Source organism: Astyanax mexicanus, chromosome 8 (genome assembly GCF_023375975.1).
Source record: "Astyanax mexicanus isolate ESR-SI-001 chromosome 8, AstMex3_surface, whole genome shotgun sequence".
Lineage (NCBI taxonomy): Eukaryota > Metazoa > Chordata > Actinopteri > Characiformes > Acestrorhamphidae > Astyanax > Astyanax mexicanus.
Genome location: NC_064415.1, coordinates 55,999,952 through 56,019,559, shown reverse-complemented (window position 1 = coordinate 56,019,559; position 19,608 = coordinate 55,999,952). Strand labels below are relative to the sequence as shown.

Here is a 19,608-nt window from a genome sequence, read left to right as displayed (position 1 = left end):
CGCCGTGGCTGGCCAATCACATCGCTGGTGGTGGGATTTGCCCGAATGTGGGTGGTAAAAGAAGGAACGCTGTGGACGGCTGTCAACTTGCCGCTGAGTGGAGGGGCTGGAGGGGAGTAGGATGTCACTGCACGGTTTTCTCTCTGAGAGGATATAATCTTCTGTTTGTGGGGCTGCAGATCGCCAGTTTAAGGTTAATTGTTTTATCATAATTTGGAGAATGCGCTAGAACTGGAGTTTAAATCGTATGTTTTATTATTTTAGGATAAAACTAGTGTCGTCGTCGCCACAGAAGCCGGGGACGAACTGATTGACTAAAGCGGCGTTTCTGTGATTAATAATAATATTATTAATATTTTAACGGCGTTTTCTTCTTCTCAAGACCACAATGAACACCAACGACGCCAAGGAGTATCTCTCCCGGAGGGAAATACCACAGCTGTTTGAGGTGAGATGATTGGAGTCATGCTTTAGCTCTTATTTTCTGCTAATAGGTTAAATACCTCAACACAGTCCAGCGGTAACGTTAGTGAAGTTGGGCACGCGCGGTTACCGTTAATTTAGCTGCTAACTAGTTTAGTTTAGCTTCTCGCTCAGTTACCTCAGACAAGAAATTATAGATATTTGACTTTTCTTAACGTTAAAAGTCCATAAAATGTTATTAACATAGAACCCATTGGTTATTTAGACTCTAAAACGCAAAAATTACATTTAAATCCTGTAATTTTTGTTCATTTTAGCGTGTATTCAGGTGAGGTAAGGCGTCAAGTTAGCTAACGCTAGTTGATACACTCTACAATAGCTTTAGTTTTTCCTTTAAAAAGTCTTAAGATGTATCTAGCTAAACTTTTCTGTGGATCCCCTAAATTTTCTCGGTAGAAAATAAGATTTAAAAAATAAATATTAGCTAGTTAAGTTATGTGCCTAATATTAGTTAAATAGCTAGTAATTTTCTAATTTTCTTAGGACAACAATTCATTCCCACAATTTGACAATACGTTCCTTTCATTTAATAAATCGTTCTCACTATTTATCAATCTGTTCTCACAATTTAATAAATCGTTCTCCCAATTTATCAATCTGTTCCCTCATTTTATTAAATCGTTCTCACGATTTAATACATTATTCTCGCAAATTAACAATCTCTTTCCTCAATTTATCAATCTGTTCTCACAATTTAACAATCTCTTTCCTTAATTGAATAAATTGTTCCCTTATTGTAATAAATAGTCCTCACAATTTGACAATCAGTTTCTTCAATTTAGTAAATCATTTTCATAATTCAACAATCTGTTCCTATAATGTAAACAAATATCAGTCAATTATTTCAGTTTATTAAGTCCTTTCCAAAATTTTCCAAAAATCTGTTCTCTCAGTTTAATAAATCCTTTCCACAATTTAACAATCTGGGCTCAGTTTCCCAGAAGCATTGCTTGACCATCTAGGTATTATCTTAGTGCTAAGAACCTTTTGGGAAACTCACCACTGTTTCTACACCTTAAGGGCTCTTTAGGGCTTTAGGGCGCTGTACTTTTCAGGCACAACCAGAAGCATATTACTAGAGTTAGTGCCTTCAATAAGCCTGGGTGAAGCAAAATCTGCCTTTACAGCAATAACTGCACCTAAACATTTCCTGTACCTGTTGATCAGTCTTGCACGCATATGTTGGTGGGTTTCCTTATATTAACTGCTCGCTTCAGATCTTTCCACAACATTTCTATTGTATTAAGGTCAGGATTTTGATCTTCCCAGTCCAATACTTTAACTTTATTCTTCTTAAACCATTCTTTGCTGCATGACCCACCTTCTCTTGAGATTTAGTTCATGGACAGATGTCCAGACATTTTCCTTTAAAATTCTCTAATATAATTCAGAAAAGATTGTTTCATCATAATGGCCCAGATGAAGCAAAACAGGCCCAAACCATGATACTACCACCACCATGTTTTACAGGTGGGATAAGGTTCTTATGCTGGAATGGAATGTTTGTCTTTCTTTTAGGTCATATTTATGCAGATATATAGAAAAACGTTTTTAAGAAACACTGTATTTTTGCAGGTGTCACAGTAGAATAGTGTAGCAACAAATTGACTGCTGTCTGTGCAGTTTGGGGCAGTGATTAATGAATCACTTAAAAAATGATAATGTTTTCATCTTTAACTGTATGCTTTTGGGAGCTCATGTACTTTCATAACTATTTACAAGAACAGACATTTTGACCAGGGATGCTGTAACCTTGGCATGCCACTATAATTGTACGTTAGTGCAGATGATGTAAAGCCCAGAACAAATGTATTTGGGCAACATTGGTACAGATGATGAAGTCAGATTGCTAAAGCTATTAATTTTTCCTCCTTTGTCCCCAGAGTTTGCTGACAGGTTTGATGTACTACCGTCCAGATGATCCTATAGACTACCTGGAATGCTGTTTGAAGAAGGTCAGGGAACTGGGAGGGACAGAAAAAGTCCGGTGGGACACCTTTGTGGGACAGGAGAAGAAGTCCTTGCCCCCACTCAATGGTGGTCAATCTCGACGGTCTTTTTTCAGAAACGGTATGTCCAGTAAGAAGAGCTTACAATAACAATGACAACAATAACATCTTTTTTTATATGCAGAAATGAAACAACGAACCTTATTATCATTAAATACATAAAGCACAAAATAAGGAACAAAATAAAAAAAAATAAGCTATGGAAGTGTTTTAAAGAAACCATTAATGTAAGCCTGTTTAAAAAAATATAGGTTATCTAATTGGAAACACCCCACTGTCTACATTCAGCACTTCTTTCAAAACCACTCCCCAAAACACAGGAGTGTGCACAGCCAATCATACAGAGAGCTTAGGAACGAGATACAAACACAGTGGGGGAGGAAGTCTCATAAATTTACCCCAATTGCAAATAATCCCATTTAGCAATTATATACTACCTCATCACTGTGTTGTTCAAACAGCAGATCTCAAAAACTTCTCTATTTGAAATCCTCACAATGTTCTCTCTGGTTTGAATTCACCTTTTTTCTACCTCTTTGGGTCAGAGTTTTTCTTACTTCTGTATTTCTTTTTTTTTGTCATTAGCAAGCCTGTGAAGCTAGTTTTTTTATATTGCTTTTAGATATGCCTGCCATATGCCTGCCATGTTTTTCCAGTTACGAATGCAGACCAGAAGGATGCAATATGCAAACTAAAAACGTACAGGTTTGCTTGACGTCTTTATTTGACTTTCAAATTGCAACATTAATTGCATCATATTGAGGTAGGTCCATTCTGTCTGCACTCATTTTGAGGGAATGGAAATATGTTGTAGTAAGTGTTCAAACAACACTTTTTTGTTCAACATTTGAATGTTAATTATTCATATTCTGAGATAATGTTGTGTAGTGAATGTTACACGGATAGTGTGGTGTCACAATACAATCATATCTGACATATGGGTTGTGTTGTATTTCAGCAGCAGACAGGTCTCCCGGTTATAAATGTATTTTTGCTGCAGGCTGTGCAGATAGGAAAATTAATGCCAAGCATCCCGACCGGTTGAGTTTGCTTTGCAAAACAAATATGTCATCTAACCTGTGGGTAGCCAAGCACTGAGTATATTGCGTTGTGATCTCCAGATTGGCTGCAATGCAACATTTACTAGTCTTTGTTTGACAACGTTTGTATTTACACCAAGTATCTCTGTCACTAAGCACCTGCCACAATTACTATTACTACACCATTTAGCCATTTAAATGTGTATCTCAGTGATAAAAACTCTTTTCCTTTTCTCCATCAGGTCTGTTTTTCCCCATTTGGTAACAAAATACCAGCACTATTAAAGAAATTGTTGCAGAAATCTTTTTATCATTAAAAAAGTAACAGAAAATATTCTCAGATGCCACTTTCAACAAGCAATCATACTGTTTAAAGAGCTGTAATGTTTCCAACCACTCAGTACACAAGTGAAGTTTCTCACCCTACAGTACAAAAAGATGTTACATCACGCCTCACACTTCTATTGGCAGTTGCTTAACACTGTTGTTACTACTTGTTGTAGAGGTGATCACACTATCAGGACATCTGCAGCAGTAGGCAAACGTGTAAATTGTGTCTGTGAGTGTGTGTCCCTAAACTGTTGTATTTTGTATGTGAGAGTGTGAAGATCATTGGAGATTTGCTGTCATCCTTGGGGGAATGGATGAGAAAATCAAGTACTGTGCACTGAATTAGTTGTGAATTGGGCTGTGCCCAATGACTGCTGCTAAACAGCCCACAGTGATGGTAAAAAGTGTTTATTACTGGTTGAAAAAAAAAAAAAAAACATTTTCTGAGAGATGATTCTGTACTACACCCACAACTTTATTACTGAGCTGCTGTTTATCATATTATTTTAATTGACTGCAAGCTTTAACTAAATCACCAACAATAAGTCACACAGACTAATTGTTTGATTAAAAATATTAAAAGCATCTCTATTATTATTAACCAGTGTCTGAAACAATCACAAACTGAAACTGACATATATTTGTTTTAAAATGAAAAGAAAAGCAAAGGAATTGCCGCTGCAATACAGTTTAAAAGTGTTTTCCACACGGTTATTCTAATAGGTGCCTGTTACTAGTGCAAGCCTAGTTCTGATGAGTGAAATATAAAACAATATATCAAATGTGTTTTTAATGTTGTAATGTTGTTTATTTCAGTATTGTGTTTTGACAGTTTTACACCGTCTTGACACTTTTTATGCATCTCATTGCTTTGGATGTAGCAGAAGTAGGTCATCCTGCGTTGAGTGTTATGCCTATACCTTTCATGTCAGTACATGCTGAGAAGCCTGTCAGATTTGCAGTTGCAGTTTTTCTTGATATATTCTAATGCACATGTTTGTGTTTCCTCTTCATAGTTTTGCCAGACAGTCCCAACTTCCCCTACCGAAGGTATGACCGCCTTCCGCCCATCCATCAGTTCTCCATAGAGAGTGACTCAGACCTGTCTGAAACAGCTGAGCTGATCGAGGAGTACGAAGTTTTCGACCCCTCCAGACCACGGCCCAAAGTCATCCTCATCATTGGTAAGTGTAGAACCAGCAACAATGTCAGATGACAACACACCTCTACATAAATAGCTGCATAAAACTTACATATGCCACTTCAACATAAACTAATATGTTTAAACAATAACTGTGAAATACTAAAATATAGTGTTTGTAAGAATTTTCAGTTTACACAAGATGCTAAAACACTACATTCAAGTACCTCCGTGTGAATGGTTAAAAATAGGCATCTCAGAATGAAATATTTACATATATCTGCCAAATCCTGTCTAGTTTCCTTGACTGACAAGCTGTATAAAGTTCTGATTTCATTTGGAAAGGAAATACATAATACAGCTTCCATGCAAATGAGATTCACAGTGGTTCATACATCTTTCTCTCTTATCCAGTGCCTCAGTTGAAATCTCCTGCAGTTATGAGTTAAATACTATACTAATATTGAAATAATTGTAAACTTTTTTAGATTATTATGCATTATCTGCACTAATTATATGAAACATTCATGTCACAACTATAACTAATTGCAGGGTAAGGGTGTGGTGGTGGTAGGTAATCATTCTTAATGCTGTTCATGTACACTGAAAACTTGTGAAAAATGTTCTTTTTGGTAAATTATAAGAGAAGTACTGATTAGGGTTGCAAAGGTATGAGATTTTCACAGTATGATAACCACGTCCATGTGAGCGTGGGAGAGGAGAGAGCGAGAGAAAGAGGGAGAGATTATTATTAGAGTGGAAAGTGCTGTGTAAAAATGAGGGGCAAGCAGAGGTGTTTTACAGATCTGAGAGATGAGGACATAAATTGTGGTATGATACCGATAGAGACTGAGCAGGTAACAGCCTGATAAATGGAGCAAAAGGTAAATTTTCCCCAGGGTTGAGCATTCTACACCACTCACATCTGTTAACGGTTAGCAAGCTGCAAGTACCTCATATTTTACGCATACAAACATATGAATTTGGTCTGTGTTAGATTTGCATCACCTAATACGCCTAGTATTAAAGCAGTCATTGCACAATACTTTATGCATACTGAATACCCAAATCATTGTTCTCAGCTCTCAAAATACACCGTGCATACACTGCCACATTATTGAAATTCAAAATGCTCTGTTACATGCATGTATTTAGTATCAAAATCCAAGAAGAAAAAGCATTTAAGCATTTTAACCTTTTCTTATAAATTTCTTATACGTTTCTTATAGAGGTGTGCCAAAAAATCGATTCACATAAGAATCTTGATTCTCATTTACTACGATTCAGAATCGATTTAAAATGTCCCAAAATCGATTCTGAGGGGCGGGTTTTAGACTGATTTTGGGCTGGGTATTTTTGTTGGACCTGGCAACCCTGGGGATAGCGCTTGTCCCTTCAAACGGAGATCTTCCAGACCCACACAGAGCGTAGGTGTTTGAGAATCACCGGTAAGATGGCAGAACAAGCACTATATTACCTTAGATTAACGTGTAGTTTCAATGTTTTATTGCAGAATGCTTCATAACAAGCATAAAAAAGATCGCTAGTAGTTAGTTTCAGTAACTGTTAGCTAGCTAATTAGCTAACTTTCCAGTTCCACCTTAAATAACGCTACAGGTGGCAGCGGGCTGCAGCATTTAAGGCGGAACGGAAAAATAACAATAAGCTAATCAGAGCTAATTTCAGCTCCTCATCACAGAGGAATTAAGGAATGGACAATATGAATTAATTTCTCCACCTCCTGCCCCCTTTCTGAAGAAATACAACGGCCTAGAATTAACTAGTTAATCAGCAGCTGCTTCTGAACTTTAGCGCTCCACTGCTATCGTCACATCAGCCCAGCAGAGTCACCTACACACCACCGCTAGTAGCCTGGTAATAAAGCAGTGTTATTTATTATTGATTTATTGTTCATTAACGTCATTGTGATATCCCAGTGATTCCTCTGTCACTGAGGACCCAAATTTCTGCACATTTTATTGTTTTTGTAACACATTACTTGCTCCAGGACCAGTGTATATTATGGAGGGGTTTTTTTCAATAAGATTCATAAGCCAGAAGCAGAAATTTTTATAATTCAAATCGTTTTGAATCAAAAATCGATTTTGAATCGAATCGTGGCCCCCAAAATCGGAATCGAATCGAATCGTGAGATAGTAAACGATTCCCACCCCTAGTTTCTTATAAATATAACCATTTCATTCATTGCATTGTTTTTGGGACATAACAGATTCAATCTTCATTGGTGCCAAAACTATTCATGGCTGTGTGTACCAAAGATTCAACCTTACTTTTTTCACACCTTCCAAATGAACTTAGCATAAACCATAGCACAAAACTAGCATAAAACTAGCACACCGGCTAGTGTTAAGCCTCAGTCACAAGATAACACTTCGCAGCCTATACCCTAAGGTAACATTGCATAATCAATTTACATACTGCAATTCCATGACTTTTGGCACTGTTGTAATATTATTTATCATGGTATTAGGATTTGTAGTATGGCTAGATAGTTTAACAGTTTTTTTCCATATGAGTAAATAATCAGTATATATTTACATAATCCAGCAAGTACAAATAAGGAAAGCAAAAAGTAAGTTCTCAAAATAATCCAGGTCAGTGTTTTACAGTGTGATATCCAGTGTTTTGTCACACTGTCAGGTACAGTTTATTGCAGTCATTATATGGATCAGTATGACAGTTATTCTGCACAATGCTATTTCTTCAACAGGTGGCCCAGGCAGCGGAAAAGGAACGCAAAGCCTGAAGATTGCAGAGCGCTATGGCTTTGAGTACGTCTCAGTAGGGGAACTACTAAGAAAAAAGATGATCCACAATGCCACCAGCAACAGGAAATGGAGTCTGATCGCCAAGATCATCACTAATGGGGAGCTGGCTCCACAGGTAATGCCTTCACCATTAGCAAATGGAGGATAAAATGTATCTATAAGTAAAGGTCAAGCACACAGCTTGCTTATAAGGATAATTACAGTATTTAATTTACTATTGAGTCAGTGAAAGAAGTAGGCATTATTTGTACATTTTTTCCTTGAGCATGTGAGAGTGGGGGTTGGTTTAGAAAAAGATGATTATGCCCTTTGACCTGATGTAAAATAAGCTTTACATTTTTTTTTTTGATGGGGACAATCTTGTTTTCCTGGTCGTTTTGTTGTGATTTTCACCATGGTTTAAACTGAAAGCAATAACCTTTGAATATTGTTTTTTTGTTTCCAAATTATGAGAAACCATGTTCCTTTATATGCAGAGCAAGTTGAAATAAAAAAAAAATAGAGATTTTGAATTAGGTGAAATAAAATCAAATTGAAAAAATGTTGTACTTACCCTAAACCCTAAATACATGCTCATGTGGCCATGACATGTTTTTGCACTGAAGCTGCAAGACTGATGTAGTCAGCATGAACTCGAAATCAGTAATCAACCAAATCTTTTCGGTAAATACCTGCCCACACATTTCTGTCAACCTGCATAACCTGCAACCAGGTCTTCACTAAAATGGTGCGGATTTGCGGATGTAGTATAATATGGTTTACTGTGATCTATATATAAAAAATATATATTAAACATTTCTAGAAGGCCCTCATGATTTCCCAATATTAAATTATTGTTCTGTTACATCATCTAACAGACACTTGTATTGTTTACTATAATGCTTTCTATTGAGGAGAAAAGAGATAATGTTACCAAAATAATATCAGAAATAAGGACTGGGCGATTTTACTAAAAACTCAATATGCAATATACAGTATATAGATAAGATAAGATTCTTGATGGTATTTCACTTCACTGGATTATGTTACAAATTATGAAAAATTATGAAAAAAAGTTACTTAATAGGTTGAAAAAAAATGTTATTAACCTCATGTAAACTGAGGTCAGAAAAGGACAGTTGTTTCTCCCACCTTGTTATGTTACTATACTAAACTACAGTTAATGCTGTAGTCGAGGTAAGGCTGGTTAGGGCGTTTCAAAGGACAGTAATCGAGACATTATTTAGCTTTAATATAGTTGCAGTGAAGCATAGATATGGGTTAATCCTGGAGATTTAGGGACAGATTTTAGAGGTTTAGCATGCTCCTATGAATGCTTAATACTGCTCCACTTTCAAGGAATTCTCTTTGTGGCAGAATGTGTCTTGAGAGCATTATTGGTTGCTGGTGTTCAGCTGGCATCTCTGTTTGGCTCCTCGTTTAAATATTCTCATTTTCTTTTCTCGTCTGGCTATGTCGGCTGTGACTCATTTTTCGAAACCCAGATCCTCATCATACATTCCCTTTGTGAACACCTTTCAGATGCAGAAACTCAACGCTTACCTTCTCTAGAGGCGACAGGAAATAGCCCGAAATAGATTCTGTGTGCATGTGTGTGTACCTACTGTATGGGTGTCTCTGCAGTATTAAAGGAAAAGAGAGTTTGACGGCTCCCCTCCAGTTGAAATCTACTTGTTCTGTGCACTATTCATATATCTGTATCACCACCAGTGTGTGTTTCCAAATCCAACAATAACACGTCCTTGATTCTACCAGCCCCACAATCAGGTAATGTAGCTCCCGCACCCTTTCCTGTAGAACGTTTTGAAGGAAGACCAGCACAAAGGCTTGGCTTTGTGTGAAAGTGATTTGTAGTGCAGGGCTTAAAAGATAAACAAATCTTAAAAACCCTGCACCTGGATTTATATTCCCAGAAGTACTTGCCTCATACAGAGGACCCCTGTGTAAGCACATAGAAGGGAAGGAATCAATCCATAAAGCTTATTCCTGATAGGATGAAATGGCCAACCTGAGCCACTAATCCAAAGCTGCCTCAAATACATACGACCAGGATTGGACAGGCGATGAGTCTTGCTTTCCTTTCCCTGTCTGAGAGATGAAGCGCCAGTCTAGCAAAGATTACTGGATTAGGTCAAATAGAAACATCTGCCATACACGTTAACGTCATAGTCTATGATATTGTGACAGGATCATTTTGTTAAAATTTGCGGATGGCGATAACTATGCAGTATTGGAATGAAAATGCTCAGTGTAAGATTAGGGGGGGAAGTAAACTCTGCAGGGGGGTAGATCTCCAAGACCAGGAAAGAGAACCCTAGTATTAAAGATTTATGTTGCAACTCGTTCTGCCCCAAAAGAATAGCAAGAGAAATCACTAAAAAAGCCAGTATTGCCGTAATCGTAAAATTGTAAATTCATGGTAAGCGTATGTAAACTTATGAACACAGCCATATGTTTTACTAAATAATTATTTAATACTTGTTTACAAAATCGTACAGCACAGCCTGAAAATCATAATACACTCCAAGAAACTATTTTTGGATGCTGCAGTTTTGTATGTAGAGCAGTCAGGATGTCACCGCTTGTGTGACAGCAGCCTCTACACAGCAGTGATGTCCTAGAGTCAGAAAAGGGCCCAATTCCGCCTGGATGCCCTTGGGGAAAAATGTGCTTTAGGCTTTACAGATTCCATTGCTGCATTTCTTCCTAACTCCAGGGCAAACAAGGAGTGAAGTTGTGCATATTTTTAGAGCTATCCCACACTAAGTATGCATCTGCATCCTAAATAAGTTCCTCTTCCTCATTAGATATGCTCTGTTTATCCATTGCCCTCTGGCTTACACTAAAGTGATATCAATCTACTCCACAACAAGTTGAGAAATTACACTAAACGCTAAATTACTTGGTGCCAGTCACAAATACTGTTCTTTTACTGCTCTTTTTTTGTCTTTTAAATGAACAATTCAGGTCTGTTTTTTTCTTGAGAGGAAAGCTGACAGTATTAGCTGGGGAAAACCTGTCAACTAAAGATCAGAGAGACTGAAATGTAGAGAGGAAGAACTGTATCCATGATTGGCAGTGATCTAGAAAAGGACATTTGAAACAGTGATGCCGTCCTCGTCGGAAATATCACGTGGCAGCGGTTCAACTATGGAGGTTGTGTGCATTCAGATTTGCTCAAGGATTTCTTTTTTCTTTTTACATGGTTTAAGCTGGCAGTAGCCCTTAAAATGATTATGGATTATGCTTTAAATCACAGCTTAAAGTATATAAAGCACATTCCATACTTTGTTGCTTTAAATGTATCTGACTCAGCTGTTGCTAATGTGGATCAGGGAAAACAAGAAAGAGACTGTTCTCTAATGCTAAAATTATGCTTTACTTGCCTCTAATGTTGGATAAAAATTCTCCTGTGTGACTGAACTTCATTATTATTTTCAAACAGGAGACAACCATCACTGAGATCAAGCAGAAGATCATGAAGATACCAGATGCGAATGGGATAGTCATAGACGGCTTCCCGCGGGATGTGGGCCAGGCGCTTTCATTTGAAGATCAGGTGAGTGCTTTTAAAAATAGCTTGGTTGTCTTGCAATATTAAAGAGTTAGTCTCTTAGGGCCGTGTTCCCGATGTCACCGAGTGATGCACATGAGTTTAACTTCCAGCAGTGTTCCTGTTGGTAATTTAGCCTCAGCTGTCAGTTTTAAGTAACATCCAAAAGTTATTTCAGGAGGAATGATTTTGTCAGCTCTTTCCTCTGCTCACAGTCAGCTTAATCATGGGTGGGCAATATGTTGCAATGTTAATGCAATCATGATATATTGCTTAACCGTACGTTTTCTGATTAGTAACTATTAAAATGTACTAATTAAAATTTGATTTCTACTTTTCTTTTCACATTTTGTCCATTTCAGTATATTCCACAAAATGCCTTATCATAATTGCAGCATCTTTACAATCTTTTCCTGGCATTAGGCATGGTGGCAAAAGGTGGATTTATATCTTTTCCGAGTCCTGTCTATCTCAGCAATGGGTGCAACTTAAAGTAGGGTGTACAGTATATAATGATGATTATGGTTGTCTTTTACCTGTAGCTCTTCTCATCTGAAGTGCTATATCGAATTCACAGTAGCATTCAAACTGTCTCTGATTCATGCAGGGCAGTGATGCAGACAATGTGTTACATGTCAGCTTCCAAACTATATGAACTAGAGTCTATTCTCTCACAGCTGAGTGCGTCATTGCTGGGTGATGGAGTAGGGTGATGGAGTTGGAAAGGCAGAAGCTATCAATTATTGTGCTTGTGTTTATAAGTTCCTTAACGACTAGTGCTGATGGTGGGTCAAAAAGAATTGGACAAATGGCTTGTTTGGCTCTGTGGAGCTTTTCCATTAGCAGTTTTCTTTATCTCTGCTTTAACACGTCTTGCTTGTGGGGTGAATTTACTTATACAAGATTTCTGATACACATTCACTCAGCCCTGTCTGTCACAAACAATGGTTGGACGGTGCTAGTAGCTTGCTGGCTGGCTCAATAAGTGCTGTGCATGGTTCACACTCACACTTTTCAAATTCACACTTAGTCAGACTTACACTTTCTTGCTAAAAGAACTCAAAAAATCGTTTTTATGTAAGCTTAAAATTATGTAAGCAAAGTACTTTTTTTTACGTTTTTAAATACAATACATACATAAATGATATACACAATTGTCCAGAATACCCATGTGAGGACTGTATATGTGGATTGTATGGGTGGACTGTATGGTTTGGGCGTTTGGAAACAAAGTTTTGTCCACAGGTTTCATGTTGGCCCCCCAGGTTTCATGTTGGAAGTCAGTTTGTGATGGGACTAGAAAGGGCTAAGCATGGGCTCAATCTGGGTTGCATACTGTACACAGGACCTAAATGGGACCCATGTAAGATTAGGGTGGGCTATAATGAGGAGGCCTGTTCGAGAAGATCTAGTACGAGTTCTCAAAGAACCATTTAAGGCATCATTATTGGTAAAACATTGTGCTGTTTAGTTTATTCAGTTCATTTTGGCCTTACTTACAGTTTATTGAAGGTTCTCTAGTTATATACAACTTCCTCTTATAAGTAGGAAGCTGGAAAACGTGTAGGAAAAAAAGTGTAGGAATGTCAAAATAAAAGCTGTAGATTTTATGTCATTTTTAAAAAAGGTTTTAACCTCATTACAGAGATTTTAAGGAACATTTAAAATGTTCCTGCAGATATTATATTATTTAGACTTCAATAACTTGTTGGTGATTTTAATAAACAACTAATTAAAAATACTACAATACCTTCAGCCTTTGATATTTTAATACACTGTATTAGAAAAAATATATAAAAGGTTGGACGTTTCCTGTTGCCCAATGCTTCTAGCCTTAATGGGTCATTTTCAATCTATAAGAGGCTCATGTTGACCTAACGCAGCTGCTTTTGGTTTCATATCTTCATGTGTGCTCATATCTAAATTACAATCTATCCCCAGCCCATTTTTCTGCGTAGTTAATTAGCTTTGTGTGACGCACACTCGTATGCTCCCTGACAGCAGAGTGAGCGGATCATTCCATATTACGTCTGAATCAGTGACCTTCCCCAGCACGCAGCGGCTCCGCTTCTAAAGGCTTATTCTTCACCGTTCCTCAATGCTGTGGATTTGGCCAGCGAAGCATTATCGCACGCCTTAACCTTTAAACGCAGGCGAGACAGTTTGCTGGAATTCGTCACCTGGAAATGTCACAATTCGTGTTGATGCCTGCCTCCACCAGCCGTAAGACTAAACAATCAAGAGACAATCATACTCTTCCCTCTCGCTCTTCTGTTTCTCTACATTCTTTATCACTCGCTCATCCTTCCTCATTTCACACCAATTATCGGCGAGGTCAGTCCGCGCAGGCTGACAGCTGTGCGCTGTGCACTTGTTGCGTCTGGGAGGAAATTGCTTGTCATGTGGCCTCTGAGGATGTCACGTCATCTGAAAGAGCGCGCCATGTCTGCCCCTTGTTGGTTATAGAAAATCCTGATTGTAATAAAGAGTATGTTCTTTCTAAACAGTAAATTCGCCAGTGTTAAACTTTTAGTGTTAAATTAGCTCTGTGAGTGCTAAATTGCAAGAATCACAGTTTGAATGCCTTTGATTATGTAATACTAAATAAAACTTGCACCAGCAAGGTCTTAACATGCATGTATTTTCTTTAGACTTTTTGGAAAAGCATCTAGAGAGAATGACATGAGTGTTTAAATCTTATGAGAATCTGAAACATAGAATGATTTGCGTAATTTTGTATGTTGTAATGCATTCAAAAATTATTTCAAAGGGAGGAAATGATTGGAAAAAGATGCCTACTGTATGATAATAAAGGAAAGCAGCATCTTGTGTGTCTCCTTGTTCTCCTCTCTTCAGATCCTGCAGCAATGGACTGACAGAAGATGTAACTGGAAAAGAAGACAGGCAGATTTAATACAGTGGGAGACACTGTTCTTTATGAGACCTAGTTCAAACCTTAGGTTTATAATTAATTGGCAACCTGAATTTATTTGGCAACATCAATTATCAAAATGGTTAAAATGAAAAATGTGAAATGGTTTAGAAGTTTTTCATTCAAACCACTCTATACTGCTGTAATGTCTATATTTAGAGTGATACATGATCACTCCCAACACTTTGGTTGTTTTGTTGCAGCGTGAAAGGTTAAATCTCTTTGCTGAAGTGACCTTGATTTGTAGTTGCAGTAAAAGAAAAAGCAACCAAATAAACAAGTTGCAGGATATTTAAAGTACACTGAGATTACATATATTTTACACTGACTTGTGGGATAAGCATGTAGGAATTTTTGTATTGAATGTGGACGTGATTTCTGCCAGAATTGCCTGTGTATTCACAATGACATTTCTACCCAGACAACACCTGCTTGTCACCATCATTATCAGTATTCATAGTTATGTGATACTCACACAATAATTTACACTGCCTTGTCATTAAATGCTGGTGTTTATCCTCACTTACAAGATAATACTTAACAACTTATACAGCTGTGGTCATTCCCAAGCCGTCATCTGAGGTAACACCTCATGATAATTTTACATACTGCTATAGAATTATACATTTTAAAATTAAGATTCACCTTATAAATGAGATCTGTGCTGTTTTTTGTGCTCTTGATTTGACCCTGTGTTACACATCCTCTGTGCTTAAAGATTATTTAAAAACTTTATTAATTTATGACAGAATCTTGTAGAATCTTCTTTAGAAATTATTATTTGCTGCCACTCTTGTGATGGCCTAATTCCTCCCAGCCTCCAGACCACGAAAGCGGCCATCTCAGAATTCTTCCATATCATATCAACCGAATTTGACGTGGCTGAATTCCCTGGTCGCCCCCACATCGTGGCAACCCGGAGTTGAGACTATTTTTCCCAGTTGCAAGAAGGATTAAGCAATCCCCGCCAGGCTAATGCCAGACATCTGCCTCTGCACACCCAGCCCGTTAGAAATTAGAAGAAAACAGAGTGGAGGAGGGTGAAATTTCATTCAACCAGAAAAGAGAAATGGAGCAGAGTAACAGGAGAGAAGGATAACAGCTTCAGTGGCAGGTTTTTAAATTGCACCATCCCAAGGTACTAACTAACCAGATATTTCTCCAGTTGACGCTGCTATGGTTTTTATTTACCCAGTTACACATACAGAAACATCCAACACCTCAGTTTATTGTCAGGCCGCAATCAACCCAGTTACAGAAAAACAAGCATCAAATTTAGCTAAGATTATGAAGTAATAAACTGATGTGCTCAACCTATCATTTAAATAAATTCAGACCAGTCTTGGAGGTCTGAGGTCCCCAGCTTCTGCTGTCTGACCTGTGGGTTCTTACCAACTTTTTGGGGTTTATTTATTTATCTTTTTTTCAGTTTCATTGAAATAAAAATCGCTCTTGTGAGTGACAAGGTCAGAACCCTCCTGGGGTGTTTTTAGCATGTACATTTGATAGGAGCAATTCGAGACTAACAATACGACCATTGTTAGTAGCAATAATGAAATTAGGAAATGGGTAGCTGCTCGAAATTGGAAGCTGTTGACAGATGTGGGCAATAAACCGAAGATTCTACATTGGGTTGCTGTGCATGGGTATTACACTTGGAAAGAAAACAGATTTATTTGAAAGAGAGAGCAGTTCTATTTAAAAATGAAATTATGCTTATAAAAGCTTATGAAAAGAAGAAGTTGAATGCAGATCTAGTGACTGAGGTGAGAGCATGGGTGGAAAGCATATATAAGACCAGTAGATAGAAGTGTTAGAGGTGTTGTAGTGAAGTCTGCTATGTCTTTGCTGGTTCATTTGGATTCTAGGCGCTAGTGTGGTTAGGGCAGCCGTGAATGATGTGTCAGATGCAGCTGAAAGATTGAGTCAATAGTAGGGCTGGGGCGACGCGTCGACATAATCGACGTCATCGATTACAAAAATACATCGATTTGCATAACGTGCGTCGGCGCGTCGTAAACATGGCGGCGCCTGTGGAGCGCATTAGAGGTTAGATCGGGCCCAAAAATTCCAACTGGCTGTTTTCGGGCTGTTTTAATGAGCGAAATATGATCAGAATTATGTTAATTAACACGGTAACATAGAAGCATAGAACTATTATTTAATTAAAATGATTTTTAAGAACAGCTAAACACAGTTCTGCAAGTCAAACGCGGAGGAGTTCACGTGCGAGAGACACAGAGAGAGAGAGAGAGAGAGAGAGAGAGATTTGCTTTTTCTGGTGAGAGCTCCATTCATAATTCTGCAGCTCCCTCAGTGTTTTCTGCCGTATTTTGCGGCTAGCGCGAGCGCTTACAACTGACACCGCGGACCGCGGGGTGCCGCCGCGTTTGTGCCGAATCCGACTCTCTGCTGAATCTGACTCCCGCTTCGCGGACAGAATCGGCACAACACCCCCGCTGTAGAACTGCGGTAGTGAAAACAGCGCTTATAAATAAATTAGTTTAGTTTCACTTTCAGTTTTCGTTATTTTTTTTTTAAATAAAAATATAATTAAAAAACAGACGCCTACATCTCGGACTATTTTCTGGAGCCCGGGTCGGATTTACGGGCGGGCCTCGGGTCATGTCGGGTTCGGGCAGAGAATCTAAGCTCTAGAGAGCTTGGACTCCGGAGAGCAATCTCCAGCTACAAAAAAACGCCAGCGGGCATCTAAAGTTTGGGAGCATTTCACGCAAAAGGGCAACAATGTGGTCCTCTGCCATACGTGCAAAAGGAGCACTTGAAGCGCAAACATCTAGGAGCACTATGTCAACAGGGTCACACAGTAAGTTACCGTTTACATCAGGGTCTCCGCGGGTGTCCTTAAAAAGACTTAAGGCTGTCTACCAAAGGTTTTAAACCTGCCACAGGCAGAAATTATACAGTTTTGGTTTATATTTGTGCATGGCATTTCGCAGTTTCCAGAAACAGTAGCATTATTCATAAGTTCAGGTGTTTAGCTAAGCTAGCTGCCTTAAGTTATTTTAGCTAGCGCCGTCGGCGCTGCGGTGTTACACCGTTTTCTGTCACCGTCGGAATTTTGTGACCAGTGCTCACGGTTATGAGCGTTCATTGGCAAAACGGAAGCTTTCTATACCTACACCTTACCCTCAGCCCTAAACTGAACCGTTTTGGCCAGTCGGGGTAAACATTAGAAACGAACACGTTTCGAATCGGCCAGTGCACCGGTCTGCTGAGAACTACTTGCCAGTGGTCACAAAATCTAGCGGTCACAGAAAACAGTGCAACACACGGTTGTGGTGTATGGGAGCTTATCCATTTTTAGCGTTATAGATCTAAACAACGTGCTGTACATGTAAGTGATTATAAGTGTGGGGTTTGGTTTAGTAGGCTTGTGTTGTTGTTGTTGTTGTTATTATATATAAATATAGTAATTTATCGTTTGCTTTAAAACGTAAAATAATTATTTAAATATGTTTCTCAATGAATAGATTAGTCGACTAATCGAAAAAAATAATCGTTAGAATAATCGTTTAAAAAATAATCGTTAGGGACAGCCCTAGTCAATAGTTGTGAATAAAAAGGGCTGAGGTCCAGTGGAGAGAGGCAGTATGTGATTGTGTGTGCTGGTATAATATGGTAGCAGATGTGGATATTTTTATTTTTATTTTTTGCAGATGTTAATATGTGCAAATGATGTTAATGCATGAAGTTGGTTAAGTGATAGGTCTGATAAGTTTGAAGTCTGCAGAGGAGCCTACCTGAAGTCTTATGTGCTTAATTTAGTGAATAGGGAACTAGGGAAGAGTTTGTGATTTAGAGGATGGTTAATAGTGCACTTCTTTCAAATTCATTCAAATTGTTGCATCTGCTCAATATTTCATATTGTTGGCAAACTCAAACAGTACCAAATTACAGTGAGTAAAGAGCTGGATTCTTACTGCAACAGTCATCTCTGGTCTTTTCGGTAGAGTATAAATTTCAGTGGAGGTCTTTGGGGATTTCACAGTACTGTTCACAGTTCTGTGCAAACGTGAAATTGCTCCACAAAGTATAAATGCATCCAACCTTCAAGGAGGAGAAGGACAAATCAGAGTTATATAAGAGAGATTAAGCCCATACAATGCTGAATCATATTGCCAGCGGTTGACCAGTAACAGACCAATATGTGCTGAGTAATAGGCTGACCACACGACAATGACGATTGACAAAAGCCTTCTTTACTAAATTATCTTTGACTCTATAAGAAACTTAATTAGGAGTCAATCGTAGAGACAAGGAGGTGGATTTAAGGAGGTGGATCTGAAACCTCTCCTTTGGACAGAAAGACGCCAGGACAGAGACAGCGACGACAGACTCAACCTCGCACATCCACACAAATGTCAGCCAAATATTATCCCAAAATGTCAGCAGGCGGGTAGAGCGCTCAGTTAGTCTGATGTTTTAATGTGCTGAAAAAAGAAGGAGATGATGTGGAGGCAGTTTGTCTGTCACTAGTAAATGCCAGATGAACTGTGAAACAGATGAGCCTGTTTTTTCACATTGGCTTGCAGAATGACTGTACTAAAATGCTTTGAAGAGATTAAAGGAAGGCAGAAGATAATTTTACTGGTAAACAGTTTGTAAAAAAAAACTGTTCTATGCAAATAGGTTCAAAAACGGAGAATGCAATGAAGCTCATTCTTGCTAAAAGTGATGGAAAAAAGCATATATTTAGCATTTTTCATAAATCCATTTTTATTGTTAGCTGTAAATTATTTTCAATTCATAATGTGCATTGCTGATTAAGATTCTCTGCATGTTTCACTCCTAGTATAATAAACTGAAAAGTCAGAAGTTCTGAACCAAACAAAGATTGAGTTTGTTCCATTCCATTTGTATATAATAATTTGGGAGTTTGGGAGTGTAAGTAAAAATTATAATTCTTAGGGGAGTTCAGGTGGTTCTTTCTTATGACGTTAAACTGAGGAGACATGGTGATGGTGGGTTAGAAAAACTTGTTGTGAACTTGTGAAGGTATCTTTTCTTCTACTTATAAACCTGTGTGGTTTAGAGTCTGCACTTTCAATACAATTTCCCTGTCTTTTTCAATAAGAAATGATTGACATTGAATCACATTATGCTTTTCTATCACAGTGATAACTTTGGAGGCTTAACACAGGTTCAGTGGTGGCACCACTGAGACAGATAGAGCAAGAGACTGTCAGTTATTTTGAACAGAAATAATAAAAAGAATAGAGAGTGGAGAGAAAGGGGAATTCACACAAGGATAATATCTGGAGAACAGAAGATTGGAAAGATAGCATGGAGAGAGAGAGAGAGAGAGAG

General features: G+C 38.2%; 1 protein-coding gene across 1 annotated transcript in view; it reads left to right on the top strand.

Annotated features, from left to right (window-relative positions):
- Positions 1-59: 59 nt before the first annotated feature.
- The window catches only part of ak5 (adenylate kinase 5), a 65,056-nt gene continuing 45,507 nt past the window's right edge, over positions 60-19,608 (top strand). Inside the window, exons 1-6 of the mRNA XM_022677833.2 lie at positions 60-193; positions 383-448; positions 2,367-2,553; positions 4,879-5,046; positions 7,735-7,907; positions 11,238-11,351. Of these exons, the coding sequence (XP_022533554.2) occupies positions 389-448; positions 2,367-2,553; positions 4,879-5,046; positions 7,735-7,907; positions 11,238-11,351 (702 nt within the window). The 5' untranslated portion in view covers positions 60-193; positions 383-388. The remainder of the gene's footprint in view (positions 194-382; positions 449-2,366; positions 2,554-4,878; positions 5,047-7,734; positions 7,908-11,237; positions 11,352-19,608) is intronic.